General features: G+C 41.0%; 2 protein-coding genes and 1 long non-coding RNA gene across 4 annotated transcripts in view; 2 read left to right on the forward strand and 1 right to left on the reverse strand.

Moving 5' to 3' along the window:
- Map3k13 (mitogen-activated protein kinase kinase kinase 13) overlaps positions 1-2,180 on the reverse strand; it is a 156,192-nt gene extending 154,012 nt beyond the window's left edge. The window contains exons 1-2 of one of the 2 annotated variants that reach the window (XM_048347013.1): positions 2,138-2,180; positions 70-196 (exon numbers count right to left, since the gene is read on the reverse strand). The gene's annotated coding sequence lies outside the window, so the exon portion shown is untranslated. Of the gene's footprint in view, positions 1-69; positions 600-2,137 lie in introns of those variants that run through there. The other variant, XM_048347011.1, reaches the window with a different exon arrangement.
- An 8,316-nt stretch (positions 2,181-10,496) lies between these two features.
- Positions 10,497-19,189, forward strand: part of LOC125351917 (peroxisomal bifunctional enzyme-like) — a 34,918-nt gene continuing 26,225 nt past the window's right edge. The window contains exon 1 of the mRNA XM_048347016.1: positions 10,497-10,656. Coding sequence (XP_048202973.1) covers positions 10,583-10,656 — 74 coding nt within the window. The 5' untranslated portion in view covers positions 10,497-10,582. The remainder of the gene's footprint in view (positions 10,657-19,189) is intronic.
- LOC125351918 lies at positions 14,605-16,434 on the forward strand. Its single transcript, XR_007211058.1, has 2 exons — positions 14,605-15,780; positions 15,981-16,434. It is a non-coding gene; the product is annotated as an uncharacterized LOC125351918 (long non-coding RNA).

A 19,189-nucleotide genomic window follows, 5' to 3' on the forward strand; every position in this document is an offset into this window, starting at 1 on the left:
GAAATTTCCTTGGCCCATTTGGGGCTATTTTAATATCTCACCTAACATAAAACATAGTCAACAACTTACCTCTTCCAAAGTGCTAGGAATTGAATGCCACAATACAAATTGATTCATGTTTTTGTCCATTAATATTCCGTGCTTTTCTTTAAATGAAGTCCATGTTAAGAGTCCACAGATATCAGTGTCTGCAAAACTGAAAACCTCAAGAATGTCAATGTACATACCTAAGTTACCACTTGGATACCAACTCATTATGGAAAATGGTTATGCTATTGAGAATTAGATGAGCAAAGTTTAGAGGACTATCACAGCAAACTGAGGCATAAAAAGTTAGACTAAGGCAATATTAAGTAAACTCAGATCTCAAAACACTACCTTTTATCATAGTCATATTATTCTAAACATAACATCACAGTAACATACAAAAATAGGAATGATTTAGATACTGACGCTTTTCAGAAATTGAAAAGTGAAAGAATGAAAGTCAAATTTGTAAATTTTAAGGACTTCAATAAAGCATTTATACAGGACTTTTTGTGCCTTCAACCTATTTGAAGATATAAAAGTGTTTGGTTTCTTTTTAAAAAACAAAACACAGACACATACAACATAACAAAATGTAGAGAACAGGGGCCTGGGAATATGGCTTAGTGGCAAGAGTGCTTGCCTCATATACAAGACCTGGGTTCAATTCCTCAGCACCACATATATAGAAAACGGCCAGAAGTGGCGCTGTGGCTCAAGTGGCAGAGTGCTAGCCTTGAGCAAAAAGAAGCCAGGGACAAGTCCTCAAGCCCTGAGATCAAGCCCCGAGTTCAAGCCCCAGGACTGGCCAAAACAACAACAACAATAACAACAACAACAACAACAACAACAAAAAGAATCTCACAAAATGTAGAGAACAATCCAATGCTTTCCACTCTGCTCTAGCTGTCCTTAAACTAAGATAATGGAATTTCTCAAGGGCTATTATTTAATCAGATAGCCCAGAGACACAAATAACCTCACTAGGACTGCATGTAGGTGGTGATTCATGTCTAGATCTTATTACACAACAGGATGTGTCATCTGCACCGTATTCCATTTGATAACCACAAGCAATCTGGTTGCACGACTTGCGTTTTGGAGTGCATACTCTTAAAGGCATTTTTGTTACTATTAGTCATCTTCTTAGGGGGAAGATGGACTTCCTACAACTGCTCCTTATGTATATACAAATGAAACGTCAACCAAGATTTTTTTTATAAATTTCTAATTATGTTTCCATTGTTATTTTCATTTACTTCTCAAATAAGAATGAATTTATAGGGCTGGGGATATGGCCTGGTGGCAAGAGTGCTTGCCTCGTACACATGAAGCCCTGGGTTCAATTCCCCAGCACCACATATATAGAAAATGGCCAGAAGTGGCGCTGTGGCTCAAGTGGCAGAGTGCTAGCCTTGAGCAAAAAGGAAGCCAGGGACAGTGCTCAGGCCCTGAGTCCAAGGCCCAGGACTGGCAAAAAAAAAAGAAAAGAAAAGAAAAGGAATCTGAAAAAAAAAAGTCAGATAATTGCCGTATTCTCTTCACCCAGGGAAAGGTACTCATATATACATACACATTTGTAAATTTCCCTAACTTTAAAACAAAAAAAAAGTTCTGCATCTCTCCCGAACCAGCATCCTCTTGAAACAATGGTTAACAGACTAAACTGGAGTTACAGTTACTATTCGAAAGTGGCTACTACTGAAATTTAGGAGAAGTTGCCCCACAACAAACTGGTTCTTCCGTTAGGAAATGCGTTCAGCCGTCCCTCGCACTCCTAAAGACGCCAGGCAGTGGCGAGGCACTGGCTAGCATCAAGAGATGAGAACTCCGGACAAATCGGGGGGTGTTCAGTGCCCCAGGCCCCATCTCTCCAGTTCAAGTCAACCACCCACAGATTCTGCGAAGACCTCGGCCCGAGGGCCCTGTTCCCCATGGTTCCCCAAATCCCCAACCCTTCAGGGAGTCTCCAAGCCAAGCAGCTCTTTCCCGTCACCTCACAGAGAGAAAACCATCACTCTCGGCCCAGACCTACAGGCCAGAGATACCTGAAAGGTCAGCCTCGGAGTGCACCTCCACCCACCACGTAGGAACCCCGCCCGCAGGTTACCTGCCCACGTCCGAGGCTCCCAGCCGACCAGACTCCCGTCCCGCCCACTGCGACGCCTTCCAGCCCAGCAACGCCTCACGTAACTTCCGGTGCGTCCCGCGCCCCTCCGCGCCGTGACGTCACTTCCCGTGGGCGGCTTGCTTTGTTTTTCCGGGTCTTCCAGCGCCCTGTACCTTGTCTGCTTCCCCCATGCCAGTTTGCCGCTACTGCGGCTGCTGCTTTCTGCTTTGGATTGCTGCCTCTCGCTTCTAGGCGAGCCTCTGAACCTCTGCCTGCTTGTTCTGTGTTTTCTTTTTTTCTTTCGAGGAGGGACGTTGCCCTGGGGCTTGAACTCTGGGCCTGGGCGCCATCCCTATCACTCTGGGCTGGCACTCTACTGCTTCAGCCGCAGCTCTGCTCCTGGCTTTTTGGTTGGTAATTCAAGCTGAGCCTCTCGGTGTTTCCCCGGCTGGCTTCGAACCGCGATCCTCGGATCTCAATCCTCAGATCTCAGTCTCCTGAGTTAGCTAGGATTACAGGCGTGAGCCATGAGCGGGTCTCTGCCTGTTTTGTAAGTGTGAGACATAATAACAGTATCTAGACCCTAGGGTTGGTGTGTGTAATAGCACTGGCATTCTGAGCCACCTCAATGAGCATTAATTGCTGCTCTTTTATTTATTATGAACTCTTGTTCCCCGTTGGAACATATGAATGGGTGGAAGACTAGAGTCCTTTTTTTTTTTTTTTTTTGGCCAGTCCTGGGCCTTGGACTCAGGGCCTGAGCACGGTCCCTGGCTTCTTCCCGCTCAAGGCTAGCACTCTGCCACTTGAGCCACAGCGCCGCTTCTGGCCGTTTTCTGTATATGTGGTGCTTGGGAATCGAACCTAGGGCCTCGTGTATCTGAGGCAGGCACTCTTGCCACTAGGCTATATCCCCAGCCCTAGAGTCCGTTTTTAATTTAATGATTAGTCGATGATGCTTGCTACCTTTTTCCTTAGGAACTATGCACTCCTTCAGACGAATCATATTTGATAACTGTAAGAGATTTTCAAGTAGACAACTGATGATGGAGAGCTCCATGCAGTATTCCGGCAGAAGAGAGATCTATTCAGCTGAATTGCTGGCCGGCCGCTAAATCCAAGGCACGAGTGGCAGGCTCTAGAGTCGCTCCTGGGCGATGCCTTACCTAGGGCAGGGGGTGAGAGGTGTGTCCAGGTGGATTAGGGTGTGTCCTCTGAGATGAGGGAAGGTAACTGCCTCTAGACGTGCCAGTTACCTCGGTAACTGGACTGAGATTTAAACAGGTGTGGGTATCTGCCTGGAGACCTCCCGGGGTAGATCTTACAAGAACCAGTCCTACTTGAAATCATACTTGGAAGCACCTGCTTAGTTATTATGCCAAATACTGGGAAAAGATAAATAAAACACAGACTTTGCCCTCAGTAAATTGGCTACTCAGTGTGGCTACTCAGTAAATTGATTATGTAAGAAAGAAAAACCTAGAACAGAAAAAAGGATCCGCTGAATTGAGGATGTATCTTTTGTGGAGGGAGGTAAAGGAGACAGGAGGGGAAGAAGGAAGAAGGGGGAGGAGAGGAAAAGAAAAGAGATAAAGCCAGTTGGTGCCTGTCATCTTAGCTATTCTGGAAGCTGAGATAAGGTCTCATTTCAAAGCCTGCTCTAGGGTGGGGCAGGAAAGTCTGTGAGACTCTGATCTCCAATTAACCAGGAAAAAGCCAAAAGTGCGCCTATGGCTCAAATTGGTAGAGCTAGCCTTGAGCACAAAAGCTTGGGGACAGTGCCCAGGTCCTGAGTTCAAGCCCCAGGACTAGCACAGAAAGAGAGAGGGAGAGACAGGGAAGGGTTATAGGACAGAGAAGAGAGAGAAAAAAGACAGGTGGAACTTAAAGGAAATTTAGACTTAATCATTTAGTCAAGCCTTCGCAGCTTAGAAAAATTAGAGAAACACTTGACCAAAGTTGACATTAGTGACAGTAGAGTGGAGCTTTAAAATATTTACCACTTATCCCCATCCTCAAAAGTCTACTTCAGGGTGTTAAAAAAAAAAAAGATCAGATTTATCTTCAACTGTTCTAATTTCACTCTTAAAGTGCAAAGGACTAGGGAAATCCTAGACCAGAAGAAACCTAGGGCAAGGTAACCTAGCAAGCAGATAACAATTCAGATAATTGTGTGAATGTTCTAGGGTGATGCTGTTGGCTTCATTCCAGAGTTACCCCGATTCCATGGGGGAAACTTCTCATATTAGCTCAAAAACATGGGGAAATGCTTCAGCCCCTGTGAATTCTGCCTTCATTTTTAAGTGGCATTGATGGAAATAAATAACTGACCCAAGCACCTCTAAAAGATAACATGGATGCACAGCCAATGATCTGGCATGATTTTTATCTTGTCTTCTGTAACTAAAGGAAAGAAAATCTACTTAACTGCTAAGCTTTTGATTTAAGACTATGATACTAGCATAGGAGATGTAATTAAAATGTTAGCAGTGGGTCTATAAGCTAAATAATCCATTATTCTCACTGACTAATAATGTAATTGAGATGGGTATAATTTAAGATTTCTTTTTTTTAAGTTTTTATTATAAAATTGATGTACAGAGAAGTTACAGTTTCATACATTAGGCATTGGATACATTTCTTGTACTGTTTGTTACCTTGTCCCTCATACCCCCTCCCCCTCCCCCTTCCCCCCCTGCGGTGTTCAGTTCACTTACACCAAACAGTTTTGCAAGTATTGCTTTTGTTGTTGTTTCTCTTATTTTACCCTAATTTAAGATTTCTTTCAACTGTATAATTGGCCTAGTTCTTTCATCCAACAAATGCTCTCCACACACCAATACCCTTCTTTCAATAAAAAAATATAATACTTTAAAGCACACATTGAAGAGTTTCAAACTCATGATTTAGACATGTCTAAAAATCAGCTTGTTTGGGTACCTGAGATTCAGAGAGGCTATTTGTCCCCGTGTTTCTTATTATGCAGTCTTTTTCTTCTTTTTTGCCAATGCTGGGGCTTGAACTCAGGGCCTGAGCTTCTTTTGCTCAAGGTTAGCACTCTACCACTTACACCACAGCACCACATCCAGCCTTTTCTGGTTATGTGGTGCTGAGGAATCGAACCCAGAGCTTCATGCATGCTAGGCAAGCACTCTACTACTAAGCCATATTCCCAGTCCCTTAGTATGCAGTCTTAAATAAGGAAAGTTGTGCTCAAAGATGTGACATGTCCGTTCCTGTCAGATGACAAGTTTTATCCATGATGCCACTTTTCCTTTTTAAATAGCAAGGAAGCCAAGGCAATTTTGTGATCCAAGGTCTTAAAAAGAATCTTTATTAAGTTATATGCCCCTAAATAAACCACTTCTCTTTGCTTCAATCTTTTCTTTTTTTTTAAATTTAATTTTATTGTCAAGGTGATGTATAGAGGGGTTACAGTTACATACATAGGTGGTGAGTACATTTCTTATCAAACTTTTAACCCCCTCCCTTATTTTCCTCCCACATTCCCCCCTCCAACTCCCCCCACCCAAGGTTGTACAGTTCATTTGCAACATACTTCAATCTTCTCTTTTTGTTTTATTTTATTTTTTGCCAGTCCTGCGGCTTGAACTCAGGGCCTGCGCACTGTCCCTGACTTCCTTTTTGCTCAAAGCTAGCACTCTACAACTTGAGCCACATCGCCACTTCTGGCTTTTTCTGTTTATGTGGTGCTGAGGAATCGAACCCAGGGCTTCATGCTTCAATCTCCTCTTTAAGGATTTTTCTAGACAAAGCTTTTAATGTTATATCTAGTAGGGAAAATAAAGCATGACATAACCATTGCCACTAGATGGCAGATGATAAGGCTAACCTTTCTCTGTCCTTTTTTTTTTTTTTTTTCTTATCAATCTGACCAAAGTCATGGTCCTACCACCTCTCTGAACAATTCCCAGTGACAATTGAGGACCTCAAGACTCTGAGATGATCGGTCCTAAATATTAGTTGAATTAGTAGATTCTAGGATTAATCCTGGGGTCTTCTTCCTGCTATTAAAACACTTCTTTTTAAAGCTATAGTGGTGGAAAGAGGGAGGAAAATGACAATAATTTGTATTGTGTTGGTAGGAAAATGGGGAAAAAAAACCCATTACATTGTTATTAGCAATGTACATTGTATCCTTTGCAAAGCCAACACCAATGCACTGTAGTATTTATAAATGAAATTGTATAGTCTAGAATTTGTTTTTAGTGCTGGGGATATGGCCTAGTGGCAAGAGTGCTTGCCTCATATACATGAGGCCCTGGGTTCAATTCCCCAGCACTACATATACAGAAAATGGCCAGAAGTGACGCTGTGGCTCAAGTGGCAGAGTGCTAGCCTTGAGCAAAGAGAAGCCAGGGACAGTGCTCAGGCCCTGAGTCCAAGCCCCAGGACTGGCCAAAAAAAAAAAAAAAAAAAGAATTTGTTTTTAAAGAATATTGGAGGGAAACATCATAAATGTTGGTCGTGTACTCATATTATTGTTACATTTTTCTTTTTGCACATGCTTTCAACTTTCCATAATACAAAGTTAAAATGAGAAAGATTATTAGAACATTTTCCTTCCACTAGACAATACTGAGTACAGACTACACCAAGGAATATCAGAAAGTTTTTGTCTGATAAAACAAAGCTTGTCACATACTAAGTTTTCAGTGGACAATGCTATGGACACAGGAAGTGAGATTTTTATTAGGAATAGGGAGGAATCAGTATTCCCCCCCCCCATTGCACTGCTACTCAGATCCCCCACATCCTTGGAGGGGGTTCTAGAATAACTTTTGCCCATGAGATTTGTCCAAAGGAAATAGCTGCCCCATTATATGGGATGCAATCTGTCTCCAGAAGGGTGTGATCTCAAGCAAGAAAGGGAGCTCTCTTCAGCTAAAGAAGATGAAATCTGGGAGCTACTTATAGCTTGGCAGCAAACATTTCCTTGAAAGTGAATCTAGGCAGTACATTTTTTTTATCTTGCAAAAAAGTACCATAAGTTGGCCTTAAACAATGGGATATAATGACTTCTATAGCTGTAATACTCTGAGAGGCATAAGTTTAGCTGATCTGGTAATTTAAGATATCATCCAGGATCCATATTTTTTTCACTCCTTTGCTTTGCCATCACTAACATTTGAATCCACTTACTATATCTAGCTTTCCTTAAAGTGGGAAATGTCTATGACAGTTCATTGTAACCTCTGAACATTATGTATATCAAAGGGGATGAGATTAAGGCCTGGAACTTGTTGCTATATCTGTAATCCTAGCTACTCAGGAGGCTGAGATCTGAGGATCGAGGTTTGAAGCCAGCCTGGATAGAAAAGTCCATGAGACTCTTAGTTCCAATAAAGTACTCAGACAAAACCGGGAATGGCACTGTGGTTTATGTGGTAGAGCACTAGCCTTGAGCAAAAGAAGCTCAGGAACAGAGTCCAGGACCTGAGTTCAAGCCCGAGGACCAGCAAAGAAAAATAAATAATTCCATTGTGACGCACGGGGTAGAAAACAGAAGTATATATATCGGTATCTGGACCAGGCCCTGTACTCTGTACAATTTTTATCTTTTCAACATTAGTTAAGGGCTTATGTTAGTCACCATTAAATTTCATGCTGTATAAACTCAACCTAGAATCTTGTGGCAGTTGACATAGGTAGTTAATTATGCAGTAAACTACCTATTGTAATACCTTAAAACAATTCAAAGTAGATGCTATCTTTCCCCTTCTCTCTCTCCCCTCCCTTTCTCCTTCCCTCTCTCCCCTCCTCTCAACCATGTACTCTCCCTAACCTTTTTCACACAAAGCTAATTTCCTGCCACTTGAACTGCAGCTCTGTTGTTGACTTTTTGCTGGATAATTTGAGGTAAGTCATAGATTTTCTTGCCAGGGCTGGCTTTCATCCTCAGATCTCAGCCTCCTGAATAGCTAGGATTACAAATGTGAGTGACTATACTGGCTCTCAGGTTACTTTCTTCTTCGTGCTACAAGAGCATTTTGATCTGCATGGCAGCTGTGCTCCATTGCAGTCATTTAAGAACTCAGGCTGACCATGTTATTACCACTTCAAATATTGTTAGCGATAGGCCAGATTAAAAAGCAACAACAATCTAGTAGCCTGGTGTTGGTAGCTCATGCCTATAATCCTAGCTATTCAGGTAATAGAGATCTGAGGATAGTGGTTTGGAGCCAGCCCAAGCAGGAAAAGTTTGTGAGATTCTTTTTTTTTTTTTTTGGCCAGTCCTGGGCCTTGGACTCAGGGCCTGAGCACTGTCCCTGGCTTCTTTTTGCTCAAGGCTAGCACTCTGCCGCTTGAGCCACAGCGCCACTTCTGGCCATTTTCTGTATATGTGGTGCTGGGGAATTGAACCCAGGGCCTCATGTATACGAGGCAAGCGCTCTTGCCACTAGGCCATATCCCCAGCCCTTGTGAGATTCTTATCTCCAATTAACCACCAAAAACACCAGAAGTAGAGCAGTGGCTCAAGTGGTAGATCACTAACTTTGAGCACAAAAGTTCAAGAACAGCAGTGCCAGGTTCTGAGTTCAAGTCCCAGGACCAGCACACACACACACACACACACACACACACACACACACACACAACAACAACAACAACAACAATAACAACACAGAACAACCAAGTAAAAAAACCAATCTAGTGAAGTGTGCTCTTCTTATTAATGCTCTTCATTCTGCTAATACTTTACTAGCCATAGAAGTAAGTGCTATTTCTGGTAGGCAGGCAAGTTTAATCCTTCCATGAATAAGAAGGGGGAGGGGAAACTACAATATTTGTACGCAGCACTAATATCTGTTGCAAACCCAGCTCTCTAGGTTTTGCTGAAAATCATGTAGAATCCAACCGCATTGAGCTGTGAATAAGATTTCCTTGACAGCTTCCCCCCATTTACTTTTACTGTAAAGTGAGAAATTATTCACATATCTGAAGTGTTCTGATATTAGAATGTCATCAAGAAAGGCACAGTGATTGCTGAGTGCTTCCCTCCTGAGATTTTTAAACAAGGGTTGAAGAGCAGGGCAGAGCCAGCGTTAGGTAGGGCTGAGAGTAAGTGCCCACTTAAATGTGATCTCTTAGGCACCTTACTATCCTAACCATAGTCCCTGCCCTGTTGGGGAGCCAACTTTAAACAAAGGCTGAGCATATTTACAGAATTACATTGAAACCTAAAGTGGAGGACAAGGTAGAAAGTTCTGTGTTCAACTGAAAATATGAGGATAAACTACTATAAAATAGTGATGAAGGTATGCCTAAAAAGTCCAGACTCTGATTATTAGATCCTCCCTCTCCAGGAGGACTTGGCCTTTGTGCAGTACTGCCTGTAGAACAGCATGGCTATCTTGCTTCACTGCTTGTGTAAGGAAGAGAGAACTAGATTCCCTGTGCAGAACAGACTTGATCTTGCAGTGCTGTGAGACAGGTTGAGTTCAGGGATTTCTAAGTTTCAAAGGAACTAGATACAGATTCATGTCAACTAGTTGTTTCCATAAGGCTGCATTGATTGTTGGCACTCTTAGGCAGTGCATTGGGCTGTTACTGATTGGATGTCCTTGACCCTCAGACTTGGATCATCGAGTCTGTTCATGTTGTGTTGAAGGGATTCTATATATTTCTAGTGGTAGGAAATTTTCTTCATTTCAAGAGTAAAACAAGATGTATGAAGTTAATCCTTAGTCATTGTTAAGGTTTATTAACATCAGTAAAGAAATCTTTTGTGTATTTTTTCCTCCTACATATTTCCAAACTACCTTCTAATAACTTGATTTTGAGGAGCATAGGAAGCCAAGAGTTGGGACCTTGTCCCAACTGAACTTTTAAGGGTAAGAGCTGGGCATGGTTTCTCTAGTCTCCAGTCAGGTCATGTACATAACTGGTGTTCAGCTGGTGAACACGTCGTAGATGGAGTGCTAGTAATCCCACTCCTTAGGGAAAGCAGAAGAGAAAGAAAAAAAAAAAAAAGGATTGTGGACAGACAAGTAGTTCTTAAGTTGTGCCTTCCTTGCTGTGTAGCAGTGAGAAAATGACTATTCTGTACATTGCTGGTTGTCACAAGTACCAGCAGTAAGGTGAAATGAATGGTGTGTATGTGTGGTTCACCAGCTCCAGACAGGTCTCCTGGGCAGCTTGTCTCTTTGTGAAACTCGGAACAGGCCTCCTGGCCATCTGGGGATCAACTCTACCTGCTTTTTGGCTTTCCTCTTTGGGAAGCGGTGATGACTGAAGAGCAATGTGGGTGAAAGGTGGCTGCGGGAAGCAGGAGGAGGTGCCTGGCTCTCTGACTCAGCTCACTCGCCCCTCCTCGTGTGGGCCGGCCCAGGGCTCCCGGAAAAGTGGCTGGGCCTATAAGAGGGGCAGAGGCAGGGACAGAAGCTACCTCGGTCACAGAGGTAACTTCAGTGACGGGGGAAAATGGCTGAGTACTTGAGGCTGCCCCAATCCCTGGCGCTCATCCGCCTGCGAAACCCGCCTGTCAACGCGGTCAGGTAATGCGCTTTGCGGGGGGGCGGGTGGGTGTGGGGGGGGAGGGGCATGGCAGAGGGTCCTATAGGCCTGTGCCTGGCTCTAGAGGCTTTCACTCTCCCTGCTGGCTGAAATGAACACTTGCAGATAAAGCAACTGATTGGTACTGGGTTTTTTCACCTGAGTCATCAGTGCAGCTAAGTCACATCCCTGTGTGGTCAGGAAACAGGCTGAGACCTGGCTGATGGATGGTGAAGCCAGGCTTAGATTCACCAAGTTTGGGCCAGCTTCATGTTGAACGTCTTGCTAGCTTGCATCTTTGTTTGCTCCTATGAGCTTGCAAGTCCAAAGGTCTTGACTTAGTAGAGTTTGGACCTTGATTCCTTTCATTCCCTTACTTGCAGGCTACCTTTACACTATGTGGTGATTACACAGTTTTCAAAAGAGAGTTGAGAGTGATGCTCAATAGTAGAGTATTTGCCTCGCAAAAAAATGTGATCCAGGGCCAGACACTGGTGGCCCTGGTCTCTAGTTGTAGCTACTTAGGAGGCTGAGATCTGAGCATTGCAGTTTGAAGCCAGCCCAGACAGGAAAGTCTGTAAGACCCTTTTTTCCAATGATCCACCAAAAAGCTGGAAGTGGTGCTGTGGATCAACTGGTAGAGAGCTAGCCTTGAGAAAAAGAGCTCAGGGGACATTGTCCAGGCCCTAAATTCAAGCCCTAAGGCCAGCAAAAAGAGAGAAAGAGATCAAGGTTGCTGTTGGTGTGTGTGTGTGTGTGTGTGTGTGTGTGTGTGTGTGTGTGTGTGCTCGTGGGCCTGCGTGCAAATGCCACATCTGCAGTTCGATGCAGGTAGCACACATTTGTAATCCTAGCAACAGGAGACGTTAAGATCCAGGGAATTGCAGTTTCACATTAGCCCCAACAGAAAAGATCCTCTCTGAGCCAAAAGAGTAGGAGGAGAGTGCAAGCTCAGGGAAGGAAATGAGACACTTATCTCAGAATAACCAGCCCCCAAGGGGCTTAGAGGCATGGTTCAGCCATGGAATGCCTACCTAGCAGCAAGGACAAGGCCCTAAGTTCACACTCCAGTATTGCCTCCTCCCCTCCAAAAGGGAAAGAAAACTCCATTATATTGGAGGGTTTTTTTTATTGGCTTATAATAGTTATGCAGGGCATCATACTGGTGTGACAAAAACACTTTGGAGTAAAATACTTTATAGAAAAATCAACTCTGGAGTATTTGTATACTGATTAGAAATGCTGATTTTCATATTCTACTGTGGTTTTTGCTCATAATGGGCAACTGATCCATCCCATTAAGACCTTAAGGGAAAAATATGTTAGTCTAATACCCATAATCAGCAATATATATATATATATATATATATATATTTTTTTTTTGCCAGTCCCAGGGCTTGAACTCAGGGCCTGAGGACTGTCCTTGGCTTCTTTTTGCTCAAGGCTAGCACTCTACCACTTGAGTCACAGTGCCACTTGTGGCTTTTTCTATATATGTGGTGCTGAGGAATCGAACCCAGGGCTTCATGCATGCAAGGCAACCACTCTAACACTAGGCCATATTCCCAGACCCTAGCAATATTTTCTGGTAACAATAGATTTCCTGTGTATAAAATGTAAGTACCTCATGAAGTTGGTTGAGGATTAAATGAGATGGAAACTATAAAATAGTGCATAATATATGTTAGATGTCATTATTCCTGTCATACCGACAGCCTGTGATTAGCCTTCTCTCAGCAAGCCCAGATTCTGCGATTGTACTTCAATTTGATCAACGTACCTCTGATTGGCTGATTGGGAATGAATACAGCTCATCTTTCTAAATTTGCCTTCCTCTAAACTTTTATTTTACCTAGGGTGTACATCCTTTCATTAACCAAATTTAACAGGTTCCCTAATTCACATTTGTTTTTTACTTTTTACTTTTTGCCTATCCTGGGATTTGAACTCTGGGCCTGAGAGCTGTCCCTGAGCTCCTTTTGCTCAAGGCTAGCTCTCTATTGCTTGAACCACAGCTCCACATCTGGATTTTTTCTGTGATTAACTGGAGTTAAGAAAGCTACATTGGACACTGATGAAAGGGAACTAAGTAACTCAGGGGTGGAAATGGGAAGAAAGGAATGAGTGAAAGGGGGAACAGATGTTGCTAAACAAAGGAAAGTAATGTACCTATCATTCGAAATGGAGAAAATGATTTTATGGTTAAAGTTCATAGACTTTGTAAGCTATGTAGAATACAATGATAATTTTCATCATTGTGAAAGTTAAAATGTATGCTGTGAAATATATGTAAACTTAAACTCAATAAAATTTTGTAAAAGAAATTGGGAGACAGGAGTCTCACAGAGTTTCCTGCCCAGGCTGGCTTCGAACCATGATCCTCAGATCTCAACCTCCTGAGTAGCTAGGATTACAGACGTAAGCTACCAGTGCCTGGCTTCCTAATTTATGTTTTTTATTTTATATTCTTTTTCCTTTCTCTTTTTTTCCACTTTCTATTTCTAATTTTATGTATGAAGTTATCTCTTCCTAACTCAGAAAGAGTCTTATTTGAGTCTTTTTTTTACTACAACCAGTTTAAATCCTTCATAGCTAGATTAGCCAGCCATGTTTCTCTGCATTCTGATGAGTGCCAAGCCACTTTATAAGTGTTGGAGATGACATAGTGAAATCCAAATAGCAAAAATGTTCATGTTATACCTTAAAGCCTCAAAACACATACACATGCAAAACTAAAATGTTTCACGAAGCCCTTATGTGTTTTATATATCAGTATTTATATTTTACTTATATTTCTTTTTTTCTTTGAAAATATATTTGTCACAGACTTTTTGTTTTAGAATATATTGATCACAGGGATTTTTTTTGGAAACAAAAAAACTATCCAAAAGAAAAGGTTTACTGTGGTCAAAGAAGATGAAGATTTGTAGTCAGCACCTATGAAATGCTTCTCCCCAGTCTCCTTTTCCATACCTACTAGTGTTATGGTAAGAAAATAATTTTTCAGTTCCAATGTCAATTATCTTATTGTGAGGCTGTGTTTTTTTCTTGGTCCTCTGATCTAATAAAAGTGTATTTCAGCTAGTAGCCATTTCCAGTCTCTCCTAGTTATGAGTTTTAAAAATTATGAAAGGACTGGGAACATGGCTCAGTGGTCGAGTTCTTGCCTACCATGCATGAAGCCCTAGATTTGATTCTTCAGTACCACATAAACAGAAAAAGCTGGAAGTGGTGCTGTGACTCAAGTGGTAGAGTGCTAGCCTTGAGCAAAAGAAGCTCAGGGACAGTGCCCAGGCCCTGAGTTCAAGTCCCAAGACTGGCAAAAAATGAATAAATAAAAATAAAAACTTATGAAAACTATAAATAAAAGAGGAGGGGGGTTGATTTGGATGAGCAAAGCTAGTCTCTTCTCTTTCAGTAGTGCTGAGATCATTTTTGTCTCACTTTGAGGCAAAATTTCAAGAAAGCAGTTGGTACTGGGTTCCAAACCCACCATTTAATCAACCATGGATATAAAGTGCAGTTACATGCAGGTTGCTTGAATTTCTAATGAACAAGCCTGGTACTATGTTATTATCATTACTCCCTAAACAATACAGGATAGCAACTATTTACATGGCATTTTCATTTTATGAGGGGTTATTATTAGGGATTATATACAGACATGATACAATCTTATGTAACAGACTTGAACATGAGATATTGCCATGAGGAAGGTAGTCCTGGAACAAATTTCCCATAGATACTGAAGGATGGGTTTTCTTGGTCAGAACTGGCTACTGATTAACCAGTTAAAAGATAGATGTTTTGTTTTGTATTTCTCATAGGTTAAGAGGTGAAATGAATCAGGTGAAAGGTAATTATCATACACAAGGGCAAGTTTCACCTTTATCCATCTTTATTCCCTAAGGTTTTGACTCCTCACTAGCCGGTCTTAACAATTCACTCTCTAAATTAAGGTACAGAGATTTATTGAATCCTAGCTTGGTCAATAAGTGCTTCTCTAGTTAAAAAAATAATGTTTATTCCCTTCCTTTTCTCCTTCCTGTTTCTTACTTCTGTGGGAAATTTTCTCCAATTCACTGAGGTATGCTTTTTTGAATAATTTTGAGTTATGTCTAAATCAGCATTTAAATCCTTTATTGCTCTTTTAGCCAGCTACACTTCCTTCATTCAGATATACGACAACCTGTTTTATTACTAACTGTAAGACACACTGATTACTAAACTTGTCTTCCAGAACAAATTTTTTTTGCTTTTTTTTTTACTATAATCTGCATACACGAAACCACATGATTTATGTCACAATTGAGGAAAAACATATGAACACATGTATAACTGAAAACTAAGTGTTATGAAACCAAACCCATTGTTAAAGCTTAGTTTGGCATGTTTTATTTTCTCTTCTTATTCTTCTGTTTTAGAAAATAATAGTCACAAGCCTCAAGGTTGATTTGATGAACTTTGAAGTTTTTTTTTAAATGCTGCATTTCTTGATTTTATTTGAAACTGAATTTTTTTTTAGCATCTTATGGTAAGACTTTACAGGTGTCATTTACACAAATTATAAGGTTCTGATTCAAGTCCTTTTAAAAAAAAATTCCAAAACTTAAACCCATTTATAACAAAAGAATAGGAAAAACTATATTATACCCATTTTAATGAAACAAGACATAAAAGTCTGGCATGGAGTTTTAGATAAATACAAGAAACTTCAAACTAGACACAAAGTATTAACATCATTCTTAAATACATTTGCACTTTTGTGTTGTACTTCTCTGATATGTGATACAAAGTTCCTAAGAGCTTTTACATTTTATTTTTTCAAAGGAAAACTGAAAACGTTCTTGCAAATGAAATTTGTTGGGTTATTATTATTATTTTTTTAAATAACTGTTGGAATCCAAAGGCTTACTGTGGTCAGAGGCAGAAGCCTAGTGGTCAGCACTCATGAAATGTCCTCTCCAGGGCCCCATTCTGTATACCTGGCAGTGTGAAGGAGAGAAAATACATCTTTAGCCCCTGTGTACTTTGCTTGGGAAGCTGTATTCTCTCTCTGTTAACAGAGTCTGGCAAAGCTATGTTAGTTACAGCTACTATCCAGTTCCTATGTGCCCTGCTTAGAAGTTTTGCAAATTGTCCCACAACAGAAAAAGAGGAGGAGTTTTTGGAGTGGGAAGGGTCAGTCTCTTTTCCTCAGTTGCCCTATCCCTTATGCAGATGGAAATTCTGTTGTCTCTGCATATCCTGGAGATCCCACCTTTCAGCCAACTCAGGGTGAAACATAGTTATTCCCAGGATACCTGAGTCCTTAACGAATGCATAGTATTTCTATATCTTCTTGTCATTATTCCCTAAACACTGTAGTATAATAACTATTAACAAGGTGTTTCCATTTTATGGGAGTGATATAGAGGTGTTAGCACACATAGATTATATGCAAGCATGATGCTGATACTGTTTTATATAACAGACTTGACTACATGAGGATTTGGGCTTGGTAGGGGTGTTTGTCCTGGAACCAATTCCCCACAGATAATGAGGCTTGACTGTATGTGACTTTTGGACTTCTCAACATTATGTAATGGTTCAGCATTGGGTTTTAGAATAAGAATCGATTTCTCATCAAATAGTCAAAAGCCAGAGGTTTTGTTTGATTTCCTCTAGGTTACTGGGTAAAAGGTAAGTAGGGGAAAAGTAATTATCACAGACAAGGGCAAGAGGCTTCTTTAGTTCATGAACTTGGACCCATAGTCACTGGTCTTAACAATATGCCTTTTATAGAAGTTTAAGATTTTTTTTCCCAGTCTTGGGGCTTGAACTCAGGGCCTGAGCACTGTCCCTTGCTTCTTTTTGCTCAAGGCTAGCACTCTACCACTTGAGCCACAGTGCCATTTCTGGATTGTTCTGTTTATGTGGTGGTGAGGAATTGAGCCCAAGGGTTCATGCATGCTAGGCAAGAATTTTGCTGCTAAGCCACATTCCCAGCCCTTGTTTTAAGATTTGTAACAATGCTTTTTAGTATGGAACATTGATTTATCACATCACAGCTTGTTCAAGTATAACAGGTTCTCCATTTTATTTCCTTCCATTTTCTCTTCCTGCTTCTAATTTTATGTACAAAATTATCTCTTTCTAAGTTCAGTAAAATAATCTCACATGACTAATTCTTTTTCTCTCAAAGAAATAGTAAATATCTTTCACCTCCTAATCCAATGAATCCATCATCTTTAAAGTATAGGACCGATTACTTGGCTTGTTTCTTAGAGCAGTGGATATCATATTTTTAAAAATATAACTATAAAAATATAACTATAATCCATATAGAAAGAAACATTCACTATTGCATAGCAACTGAAAATGTATACATACACATTGAAATATATAGGTGAAAACAAAGTTTCCTGAAATCAAGTCAGGCCTTTCATGTCTGACATATTGTATTACTGGAGAAGAGAGAGAGAAAGAGAGAGGGAGGGATGGAGGGAGGGAGGAAGGAAGGAAGGAAGGAAGGAAGGGAAGAAAGAAGGAAGGAGGGAAGGAAGAAGGTAGGGGAAGGGAACAAAGGAAGGAAAGAAAAAGGAAGAGAGAAAGAGAGAGAGTGAGAGAGAGAGGATACTAGAAAGAGAACTGGGTATCAGTGGCTCACAGCTGTAATCTCAGCTACTCAGGTGGCTGAGATCTGAGGAGCATGATTCTAAGCCAGTTTAGGCAGCAAAGTCTGTGAGACACTTATCTTCCACTAACCACCAAAAAGTTGGAACTAGCTGTTGCTCAAGTAGTAGAGTGCTAACTTTAATTTTACAAAAAGGCTCAGGGATAGTGCCAAGACCCAAGTTCAAGCCCAGGACCAACACCGCCCCCCCCCCCCAAAAAAAAAGAAAAAAAAAGAAAAAAGGGAATCTAGAAGGAAAAGGAAGACCTATCAAGAGCAAACAGAGGTCTTGTGGTCAGCATTCATGACATGCTATCCTCTTGGGATTCCTCTTGGATTCCATTCTCCACACCTGGCAACATGAAGGAAAGAAAAGTCTTTTTTGGTCCCTGTAGTCTTTCCCTGCTATATGGCTGTGGTCCCTCTCAATAAAGAAAGCTGTATCATTTACCACCATTATCCCTTCTTTTTCCTGCCCTGAGTGGTCCAAACTTACTAATAGTATAAATAAAACAGAGCAGTTGGTTGGTATGGGCAAAGCCAGCCTTTTGTCCATGGCACTGATGGAATTAATTTTGGCTCATTTTGAGGCCATCTTCCTTGGAAGTAATTCTGCCAGGTCTGCATTATCCATGGGTCCTGAACCCATTATTCAGTTGACTACAAACAGAAAATATAGTTACCCTCAGGTTGCTTTGATCCCTAATGAATGTGTAGAGGGTTTTTGTTTTTGTTGTTGTTTTTCCTGATTCCATAAACAAAGCAGTGAAACAATTATTCACACAGCCTCTCTATTTTATGAGATCTTACACATAGTTGGAATGTGACTATGTGCATAGGCTATATGAAAATAGCCTATATACAATTAGCCTATGTACAATAGCCTATATACAATTGTATATAACAGATTTAAACACATGTGAATTTGGCCATGAGGAGAGATTTCCCTGAGAACAAATTTCCCATAATACTGAGAGATGATTGCATCTACCTGATGGATATCTCAATGTTATGTAATGTTCCAGAGTTCATTTCATGATCAGATCTGATTTCCTGTTAGTAGGTTGATAACCAATGGTTTTGTTTTTTTCCATGTGAAAAGGAAAAATGTAACTAGGTGAAAGGTAATATCATGCACAACAGCAGGTATGTTCTTCATTCACTGACCTTTGACTCCATTACTGATCTTAACAATATGGTTTTTATTGAGTTTTGTTTGAAAATTTTTCTTACCCTATATATCAAAGACCTGAGATTTTGTACAGTATATTCAGAATTCTAAGCAAAATGAATATGGCCCCGCCCCCTCCTTTTCCTTCTTCATTAGCCTTTGGTCATATTGATACTTAGTTATTTACAAATTCTCCTGTTTTGGTTTTTGTGACTTAGATGCTCCCATTGCTATATCTTTGTGCTGAGCCTCTCAACTTTTTTTTTTTAACACTAGTTACTAAATTTTTATTCATTACCCGCTGACTCCTTCTACTTCTTCTTCTTTTTTTTGTCAGTTGTAGGGCTTGAACTGAGGACCTGGGCACTGTCCTAGAGCTCTTTTGCCCAAGGCTCTACCTCTTTGAGCCACAACTCCACTCTAGGTTTATGAGTGGTTAATTGGAGATAAAGAGTCCCACAGAGACTTTCTAGAACCATCTGGCTTCAAATCAAATCTCAATCTTTAGATCTCAGATAAGATTACAGTCATGAGTTCCTCCCCCCCCCCATCCCTACTTCTCTCCTGCTTCCCCCCCAACCTCCCCAGTCCTGGGGCTTGAACTCAGGGCCTGGGCACTGTCCCTGAGCTTCTTTTGCTCAAGGCTAGCACTCTACCACTTGAGCCACAGAGCCACTTCAGGCTTTTTCTGTTCATATAATACTGAGGA

Source organism: Perognathus longimembris, chromosome 5, assembly GCF_023159225.1.
Source record: "Perognathus longimembris pacificus isolate PPM17 chromosome 5, ASM2315922v1, whole genome shotgun sequence".
Lineage (NCBI taxonomy): Eukaryota > Metazoa > Chordata > Mammalia > Rodentia > Heteromyidae > Perognathus > Perognathus longimembris.